Source organism: Phaethon lepturus, unplaced genomic scaffold (genome assembly GCF_000687285.1).
Source record: "Phaethon lepturus isolate BGI_N335 unplaced genomic scaffold, ASM68728v1 scaffold21827, whole genome shotgun sequence".
In the NCBI taxonomy this organism is placed as follows: domain Eukaryota; kingdom Metazoa; phylum Chordata; class Aves; order Phaethontiformes; family Phaethontidae; genus Phaethon; species Phaethon lepturus.
The window spans coordinates 14,417-25,070 of NW_010555236.1; the positions used below are offsets into that span (position 1 = coordinate 14,417).

The window sequence follows — 10,654 nt, forward strand, 5'->3', positions numbered from 1 at the left end:
TATGATCCTGGGCACTGGACAGACACGGTGCCGCAGGTCATAAGTTATGTTATAGAGAGTGTTGATGAGTAAATAGGGAAAAAAAGGTTAAACCAAGAAACTTCATGTCCCTAGATGGATGCTGAGTCCTTTGGGACATAACCTTGCTGCTCTGGGCACCTTTGCTTTGCTGCCCAACCAGTTTCAGTCCGCTTTAAAAACCTGGCAATGTGTTAACCACGCATAAAAATCCCCATCCCTAGATTTTGCCGTGCTCTGAAAAGCCCTCTAGGACTTTCAGCTAAAGGGGAAAAAATCTAGTTAAAAAGGCCATGATGTGGCAAACGCCTTTGTGCATGCTTCACTTTCCATGCTCAAACCAGTCAAGTGGAGTCAATAAGAAGATGCGAGGTCAGGGAGCACTCCCCTTCCCCTTGCTGCTCAGCTTGTCGAAGGCTGATGGGTTAACTTGCTCCTGGACACTTTCACCTAACAAATGCCTCGCCATCGTGGGGACTGCAGACAGCCGTTGGCTGCGGGGACCTGCTGCTCCTTACTTGCTTGGAGTACTCCAGCCACCCTGGAGTCCGGAGTACGTTTGGGAAGAGCTGCAACAGGACTGCTGTTTCGGCACGTCAGCCAGAGACACATGAGGAGTACAAGCTTCCCCGCAGCTGTGGCACATAAGCAGAGCTGAATGCTGGTTGTGGTGGCAGCTGTGATGGATGGCTTAATAGCTACCACGCTGACCCTTTAACTGCTGAGCTGGGGGTTCATGCCCTCGCGGGGGTTAAAAGGTGTCAGGAAGCTCTGCTCGTGTTATTGAGTGGATTACATGACGCAGAGCAGAACATGGGTCTGGGTCCTGAGGTTGCCCTCAGGGCATGGGGTTAAAGGCTGTGGCTAGGATCAATCAGTAGGTTGGGTTACTGACCTTTTTGCCTGCAGAGTTTGACCCTATGACTGATGTGGAAGTACATTCTCATACCTAACGATATCCATGGGTGGGTGTCTGCATGGCACAGGTCATCCACCTGCTATGGGGAATCAGCCCACCTGTGATGGCTCATAGGAAGAGTCCTTCCTACTATGTCCCTCAGTCCCAGCCCTTCACAGTATGGACATGAAAAAGCCAAAGAACAAAAATCACAAGTGCTTCTTCTTAGCACATGTTCTTCTATCAACAGTTTAGCACAGGAAGCATAAGGAGCTCCTTGGAAAAATGATTGCAAGCTCTCAGCAATGCTTTGTGAAGAGACCACAAGAGACCACAAAGGACTGCCTTGTCCATAACGCTTGATCCTACAACCAGTTCCTCCCTGTTTGAACCAGTCAATGTAAGAGCATCTTCCCACCCACCTACCTGCAGTGATGGATGCCAGCCGGACGTAATCAAAGCCTCTGATGAACGGCTCGTAAGGGGAACTCTCCAGTACATTCATGCCTGGATTGAAAAGAGATGTTAGTGAGAAGGCAACTGAGGCTCCTGAGGGACGTTTGAGTCTTATGAGGTTCAACAGATGCAGTGCAGGTTTGCTTGGTGGGTCCAAGGAGACGTGTGCTCTAAAGGCCATAAGTAAATGGATAGTCAGAGTCACAGGAATTGATATATGGCCATATCCTTAGAGAAGGGAATAAGATGTAACTGGCTTTTAAAAATATATCACAGCTTCGGAGTAGGACAGCCTCTCAGGGAACTGTTGAGTTGCAACTCTCTATAACTCAGGTCTTAGGTCCCTTTACAGGGATTGACACTCAAGACACCAGACTGTAGCACAGACTCTTGTTCATGAGCAGAGTTCAAAGCACTGACTTGCTACATACCTGGGGTTTCCATCACCATTCTTGCTATTTCCTATAGGTCCTTCCCTGGGTCAATGGTCCTCACCTGTTTCTAGGTCACAGCCAGGGTTCTGCACGGGGCTGTGTGCGTGAAAACACATGCACCTTCATATTTATTAACACCTCTCCCCTTCTCCTTGCCAACAGCCCTTTCTTACTTGGCATAGAGCTAATGACCCGCAGCTCCTGCAGAAACTTCCCCTTGTCATTTTTAAGTTGCTGGGCAGCTAATTTTATTCAATCGGTGCTTCCCTTTCATCCACTCAATGGTCAGTAATGCCCCGTCATCCTGATGGATACCACAGAATATTATTGAAGCAAACAGCTCTGTATCATTTTTTTTTATTAGACATTTAGATGGATGTGGACAACAGCAGCAGATGTACTGGCTGGGATAAAAGGACTATCAAACCTCATGCTCTGGGCATATGCTGATCACCAGCTGCGGTCAGGAAGAAATGGCTCCCAGGGTACACAGCCCTGTGCAATTACGGCAGGTACATTACAAGGCAGCTTTACACCTTCATTGAAATATCTTGCATCATTACTGAGTGGAGAGGGGCCCATTTCTATGTTCAGTGTAGCAGTTTTATGTCCTGATGATATAGCACCTTATCAGAGAATTGTTATCGGGTTGTCATCATGTTATTGTGTCTCCAAACGGGAAGGTGGCTAAACACAGACGCGCTCAAGAGAAGCTGAGTAAATAGTATGCTTTGTAAATTCCCTGAGCACACACTTCCACAATTGATTTTATAAGAGAGCTTCTAGGAAGCTCTTTACAGCCTCCTGGGTACGTATGACTGAGAGACGAAGCCCTACACGGAGCGTGTGGATTGACTTCCTTTCTCAGCCCAGTAAACCTGTGTAAGGACTCTGGAACACGTGACTATTATGAAATATATTTCCCCAGGGAAATTAAGGCAGGGAAATCAAAGGTTTGGGAGCGTAAATCTGCACTGCAAGTGAACTCAGTGCTTGAAAAAATGTGGGGCTCAGGACAAGACACCAGAGGAGAAGTAGAGCGGAGTCTTGGCAGTCTCCAACAGCAGTCCTCTCACAGTCATCCCCAAGATGGAGGTCCCAAGCTGCTGGGCAGGAAGCATCCAACCTGGCCATCCAGCACCTGTCTCCTACTCTGCATCTGGAGACCCACGCCTGGCCCCTGCCTGCACCCAGCACTCCCTGCCATCCTCTCCCTGCTCTCCCAGCAGCAGTCCTGGAGTTGGGAGTCCTTCTGACACCGCTGTCCTGTACAGCCTCATCACAGATGGGCTGTGACCAAAGCTCCAGGGCGTGAAGGTCAGTGGGGAAGGGGTTGCAACGCAGCCTGTTAAGATGAATGGAGAAGCCGGATTGCCACCTTTCCCCAGGCTTCACTTCAACGTAAACAAGTTCACCTGGCAAGTAATTATGGTAAAGATTGGATCCTGGAGGGTGCTGAGGTGTCTTATTTCCCCAAGCAGTTCATACCACCATGTTCTGCACCCTTCAAGCTGGGGCACCCGAAAGCTTTCCGGGAACTTCACCAAGCAGTTCCCTTTCCGGCAAGCCTATGCATTATAGTCTCCATCCTCTTTGTTTTGCTTGGCCTTTCGCCCTGTGTTATCACCCCTGAACCTTTCCTTTCAGCTTTCAGCCAGCAGTGTTTTATTAATCTATTTCGCAGCCCATGGCTGGAAGGTTCTGTTTTATTCCCCATTTTAATTTTCATGGTGCATAAAATACTCACCAGCCTGACAAGGAAGACTTATGGCCGCTGAGGTGCACTTTGATGACTTTTAAAAAACATCAAAATCCAAACTTACGAAATACTGGCTCTGGGAACACTTTAAATTACTCCAACTTGGTGTCACCAGCCCCGGATTTTCACTAAACCAAAGACAGTGGTGTATTTGAGAGCCTCCAAGAGAGATATTTTTTTCTAAGTTCATACAGTCTTTTCCTCTATGCCCATGATTTGTATAGTGTTTCTGTAAAATACATGGCTTTCATGGTCTTGGCTGGCATACTTAAATGCAAAACATACCATGCATTTGCCCAGCAAGAGATCTCAAGTTATACTGGGAATGTCATAAAAAAGAGGCCATGTTTAAAAAAAAGAAGGAGATGTCTCAGGTTTTCAGGATTGCTTTCCCCAACATGCCATTACCGTGGGGGCAAGTAGGTCTTGAGAGGGGATGGAATACTACAGGAATGACCTTTTTTACAGCCACTTCGGTGCTGAGGAGCTCTGCAGAAAGCCCCAGCAGTAATTCCCTTTTAGGAAGATCATCAGAAATGAGTACTCTGCTCAACCAACCTTCCATCAACGTGTGGTGGATGCTCCAGTAGACGTTCAAGCAGTGCTTCTCCTTTTTCATGCCTCGCTTGCACTTGCAGCCATACAGCTGGCTGGAGAGCAGGGCTGTCACGGTGCTCCGGCACTGGTTCTTGGCGTCGGGGCCCAGCTTGTTGGCTCCGTTGCCTGCGATGCATTGCCGGAGGGTCCTGAATTTGGCGCTGCAGATGGGGTCATTGGTACAGGATTCACCTGCTTGAAGGCAGTCCCTGCTCGAGCTGACAGCTTCCGCCATACCTTCTGCAAGAAAACCGGAGAAGTGGTGTGAGGGTGATGGAGCAAACCCAGGTGGGAAATTAATTGTGTCTCTCATGAGCTGGACAAGGCTGGGATGTCCATCTTCACATGCAGAGATAGACATCCCTCTCATCACCACCCACTCCACAGGCAACGACTCTGCCTCTGAAATCTTGAAGTGGGCAGATCCCTCTGCAACAGGTCAACTGGAGGGTTTAAATGCCCACATGACTGGGGGAAGTTGGAGGGATGTTAAGGAAACAAGACGCAACCTGAGATTCAACACCTCAACCCAACCCTCTCTCTCCTACTGCTGAGCCACCAGCAGCAGTGAGATGCATGTTGCATCCACCTGAGAAGCCAGAAGGAGAGGTCACCTCTCTCCTGGAGACCAGGTTCCTCCTGATTTGAGAGAGTGACCATGGACAGGGTCAGCCTGGAAGCAGGATTATATGTGGCAGAAACTTGACCAGTTCCTGGTGCTTGCTTTTTCCTGCTTGGAGCACAAAATCTTTCCAAACTCTTTGCTCCCCCAGTTCTCCACCTCATTTCTGCCCTCCAAAGTTAACAGCAGCCCAATGCTATGGAGACCCCAGGCTCTCCTCCTTGCACACAATTTAAGTCTGCCTACACCTCCCTGAAGCAATGAAAGGCTCTGTGTGGGGTGTTTTGACATGGAGTCAGCCCACAGGTGTCCCAGGAGTTGACCCTTGTTCACTGTCACCACCTCCCTAGGACTTCCACCATTTTGTTTTGGCTTTTTCCAACCTTCTGTAAATTCTCCTCAGAGTTAATTGTAAAAATACAAAGTGCTCTGTTCCCCATGCCGAGAGGATAAACAAAAGCATGGGAGGAAGGCATTATTTACTACGTGTACACCACTAAATTAGTTCAGCAGTGCTCAGTGGTGCTGTGCTCCCGTGGCCTGGAGCATCATCCAGGTGATGGAGAGGAGACAGGGGTCAGGACAAGGTGAATCACACTCCTTCCCGTTGGTGTGATGCTCTGGAGCATGTTGACAGAGGTCAGGCATAACTGCACGATGGCTTGGGGGAGCGATGAAGAGGGAAACCTGGTTCATGGAAGGGGAGAATCAGTTTCTGTGCCTATAACATCATTTTGGATCCTGCTATACTATAAAAACAGAAACTGCTGTCATGACCTTGAAGGAGGACTTCTCAAATACTTCCCAAAGGAAGTCCTTGTCTCTAACATAACTTGTCTGCACTTTGGATAGGAACTGTAAGGGTAAGGATACCTTACCTTTCACGGGATAGATAAGGTGGAGGCAACTTCTGGTTTTTGAGCTCCTCCAGGGTCTGTTCCTGGCGAAACCCAACTCAGACAATATTAGAAAATCCTCTCTCCTGAGAAAAATGTGAAGTCCTGATTTCTATCTCCAAGGGCTTCATGAGATCTCCCCTCTCTCCAAGAGTCTATTGATCTCTCCATAAAGTCCCTTTTTCCTTCTTCCACATGCTACCTCTCCTGCCCTGAATTTCTGCACCGGCCTCTGCTACCCTCCCAGTTCAGTGCTTGAGCCCAGAATATCCATGTCTCCTCCCTCAGCAGTAACAGGATGTTTGCTAAGAAGGAGCTGCTTCTGTTGCTCTTGATTAGAGTAGAAGGTAGCAGCTGGAGTTCAGATACTTCAATTATGTTTATGACAAACTTTGGGTGAACCCACCAGGAGGTTTCCTCCTGAAATATCCCAATGGCATCTCAAATGCAAAACCTCTCATCAAACTCCAGACTATTTCGAAGTGCCTCATGGCCAACGCCAAGTTTCAGTTATTTCAAATCTCACAATACCTCAAATTCGAGTTCTTCTACCCCGATTTATTCATAGACCTGGTTTATTTAGCACTTAAGGCTTGTTTGGATCTGCCAAATGGGGAGAGAGAAATTATTTCCAACATGTAGGAAACTCTGCCTTGGGCTGTCATATCTTTAAGAACTCCTAACACAAGGAACCAGTTTCCTTGAAATATCATTTGGTCTACAATTTCATTGAGAACCATAAAATGAGCCGGAGCTGCTCATAGTCTCTGCTTTCAGACACCATTGAATTTTCCATGCACATATCTGAGCAGAATCCATAAGGGGGAAAAAAAAAAGTGCTTGACTTATTTTGTTGTGGCTTTCTCCAAAGGTTCTCCTCTGGGCAAGGATAAAGCATGGCAGGTTTTATTCTAGAAGAGATGACTTTGTCAGCGTCATGTCAGCTGCTAGAAAAGTAGGTTAAAATAGAAATTATGACCCTTCTTCCCTCTCTCCGCTACATGAATTGCAGAAGATACTCCCCAGGATGGTTATAAACACAGCCAGCCTGTAAAAGCTGTAAAACACTTTGGGATCCCACTTTAAATAAATCAAGCAGATTGACCATTTGAGAAATTTTCCTGCAAACGTTTAAGTAAATATATCCTCAAGCTGAGACTTGCTTCATAGAACAAAGGCCAGGGGTGAATATCTACAGCCCAAGTCCAAAGCATAAAACACCCCCATTCAGGCTTTATGACAGAGGTACTTGAAGCAACTTGAAGTGGAGCGTCACGAATGACCCGTTCCATAATCATGTCACTTAAAAACCAAATCATTCAGGGGCTTTTATTTTTAGCGATGTCTTTGCAACTAAGACAACGCAACACCACGTTTTCCTCCTCACACTACCCCTGAGAGAGTAATTTTATGCAACATTAAGAGAGAACCTCTTAGGGGGAAAAAAAAAATCTCTGTGACTTATAAAATAGACAGTGTCTCCTAACAGTCAGTGACAAAGGCAAAATCAGGTCTTCTCTCCCAAAGATGGAGTGGCCTTTCTGTTTTTACCTTCAGAAATCACATCTTGTGGACTCTGCACCATGGGATTTTTCTCCACCTCTGCCCCTGACTGACCAGGGGTCTCGGGATATGCGGCGGGTTGTGCATGGCTTGGGCTTTCCGTGCCTCTGCTTTTCTAACAGCAGACCTTCCAGCTCCCGCTGCTCTCTTTAAAAGGCCATTTGTCTGGATTTTTATTCCTCACTTGCTGCTAATTTCACGCTGTTTACGGTGGGCAGATGGAGTAATGAGTTTATTTTCACATCCTGTTTGTAGCTATGCTCCACATCTGTTTCTGCTCTTGCTTACCTCAGTGGCACTTACATAAAGTCACTCCTAATGTGCAGGAGTAAGAGTGAAATGTGGCCCTTCCCATTGCTTTAACAGACCCTTGGTTCTTCTTATGCAGGCATCTCAAAGGATATTTTGTTGGACAAGGAGGTCTGACTCTCCTCCAAGGAGACCATTTCCTTCACCAAGGAAATGCAGCTGTGCCTGGGGTACTGAAGTGTGAAGGTGACTCCATGTGGTCTGGAAACATTGAGCAAAATGCCTGGAGAGTACCCTGCCACTCTGCCTTTCTGATCCAACCAACTGTTGGGCTTCAGATGTTCTAGGAGGAACCACACTGCTTCTCATGGTGCTGTTCAACCTGGGGCTTTGGGATATGTCCCCCTTCCCTCCAGTTTTTGCATGTATTAGGTGTGAATCCTTTTACACCCCTGATTCATGCACAGTCTTAGGGAGTGATCAACACTTACTATTTCCGTGACAAGATGTTGACTCCAGAACGTTTGGTGCTTGCTTTTACAATATTTGCTACTACGAGAAGAATAACCAGCCAACATCTCCAACAAAGCAACAAGAGTGGTTCATTACCCCTTTAGGTTAGTTGGACATCTTTTACATAATTCTTCCTAAATCCGGCCTGCCAAATCTTGTACAATGAGTACAAGCACCCTCTTGTACAATGAGTACCAGTACCCTCTACAAGCTGTGACAGACACCTGGAGAACTGGAATTTAAACCTGAGGTGGGCACCAGACTATTCCTGTGTGTTCAGCTGGGAGAAGTGGCCATCACTGAACAATCCTAATAGGCTGGGTCAAATTAAATCTGCAGGACAGATGTCGGTGCTTGCTAAGAGGCAACTGCCTGATATCCAGAAACTTTCAACTTACCCACATCTGTCAGAAAGAAGTTGCTACACACAGTTGTCCTGGAATGAAAAAATGATGGGAAAGGGAGTTTGGCAGAAATATTCCTAGTATTTCCCAAATATTCATAGACCAACAATGATGCATGAATGGGGCCAGGTGGCTAATGCAGATGGTCACTGCTAAACCTTGTTAGACTATGTTCTCATGTTGTAATTTTACAGCCAAGTGCTCAGGATCACCTAAGGAACAAGCCCTTGTATACAGCTCTCCTTCCCCATTTACTGTTGAAATAGCTGCAGAGTGTGCGGAGGACTGCCTTTCCTCCAAGTGCATGCTTTGGGTATGCCTGCACCTGTGTACCTTAGGTTTGTTTCAGGAGTGCAAGACATTGTGGCTCACAGGTGTCTCCTCTCCAGTGGTCCCATTTGCAACAGGGTTGAGGCATTCAAGAGTGCTTGAGGCATGCAGGAGTGTCAGTGCTACACTAAATTAGCTGACTGTGTTGCACTAAAACATGTACTCACATGGGCTCATCTCACTGGACAAAAACCCTGCACCCTGCCTGATCTGGAGGGGAGCATATAAACCGTAACAGAGCTGCCCCAGTAAACGCCTCTACCGTACTGATGGTCCTTCCCCAAACCTGCCTGAGAGCAGCCCTCCCAGGAGATCCCACATACCTTGTCCAGAACTCATAGCTGTCATCTGGATTTCATAGTGCCCAGCAATCCCCTTTGGGGTCCTGGGATGCAAGGGAAAGTCTCCTTCCCTTCCATCTGTCTTGCCCTGGGCTTAGTGCATGTTCAGTCCTCCAACACCATGAATACATTGAGGGCTGGCTCGCTGTTGTGCTGGATTAGATCAGAGCGGCTCATGCAAGGAGGATGACACCACTGGTTGCTATCAGCCCTCTGTGGATTTGCATGGTTTTACAAACATAACACACACACGATGAAATCCCACAGTGCAAACTGACCTTCATTTGCTAGTGAGTCTTCCCAGTCAGTACTGGGGTGGTGGAATTTGCTGAGAACACCTCAGGAATGTACTGTCTGAGGGTGTCAAAGCAATGCCGTAACATTCAGGCCAACGACATGCTGCATGCCTTGAGCAGGCATTAAAAATGTGCTGCCTGACTCTTTGCACCTACAGCTCTGACCTTCCTCCCCTTGCTTTCAGGTTACAAGCAAACTTTTGCCTGTGTTTGCTTGGTGCCTTCAAGCGGGGCTTTACAGTCATTGGGGAAATACGAATAAATGCAGGAACATTAACGAAGTGTCGTCTTCTCCTGTAGCAGCTGATCCACATAGATTTACTCGTTGCATGGAATCAAAACCAGAAGAAACCACATTCCTCTGATCATTCTTCCTGCTTATCATATGTGACACCTAGATACTTTCAGAGAAGCTCAAAACTTGAGATGCCCTATTGATCAAGACCCCTGCTGTGGCAGGAAATTTATTAAGAAAGCCATCCCACCTGTTCTTTAGCATGATGAATCTGCACAAGTCAGATCATGCGCAAATGTTTTTAGAGGGTTATTCTCTGCCCTGTGGGGACTTACACTGCAAAGTGAGAGTGAAACGTGATGGCCACAAGTGTTAAATGAAAGCATGAATAAGACAAAGAGGGCATGGTGAGTCAGGTTTTAGATATCTGCCAAGATGAACTCAATAATCCCCAATTTGTCTCTGACAGCCCTTCTCATCTGGAGCTCTCTTAGCCATTTGCCAAGGAGGCAAGTGTCACTCTGACTTTGATGAAGCCTGAAAAGATGAAGCAATTTATTTGTCCCCCACAAGTCAATGACTAGAACCTGGCTGGAAAAAAAATCATGGGCTAGGGCATTAGTTGTTGGATTGTGTCTGCAAACTTTCAAGTTAGAAGAAAATCCAGAGCCCTCTGGGTGTCTGTGGTCTGGTGAAGTTACATCATGCCTCCATTACCCTTAAGGAGAAAATAATTCTTCATGAAAACTCTCATGATAACTTAGGGTGAAGTTTCCCTAGATATCATTACTCTCCTACACTAACACATCCTTTTTGACAAGGCTTCAGACTTTGCTTTCTAAAGATGCCTCTGGAATGCCCTGTCCTGCTGGACTGACTCAGCCAGATTAACCACCGAATCAGCTATAAAAAATTTTCTTATGAAAGAAAGATGCAAATCAGACCATCATGCTCAGTGCATGACTTGGCTGCAAATAGTTGTGTACCTATTCCAAGTACGATTCATCCATCTGACCAGAAAGAAGGCTTAAAACTTTTGAGCA

The 10,654-nt window shown here is 46.7% G+C and overlaps 1 protein-coding gene across 1 annotated transcript in view; it reads right to left on the bottom strand.

Moving 5' to 3' along the window:
* Positions 1-4,404, bottom strand: part of LOC104624645 (GDNF family receptor alpha-4) — a 13,728-nt gene extending 9,324 nt beyond the window's left edge. Inside the window, exons 1-2 of the mRNA XM_010292073.1 lie at positions 4,124-4,404; positions 1,343-1,423 (exon numbers count right to left, since the gene is read on the bottom strand). Coding sequence (XP_010290375.1) covers positions 1,343-1,423; positions 4,124-4,397 — 355 coding nt within the window. The 5' untranslated portion in view covers positions 4,398-4,404. The remainder of the gene's footprint in view (positions 1-1,342; positions 1,424-4,123) is intronic.
* Positions 4,405-10,654: the final 6,250 nt, after the last annotated feature.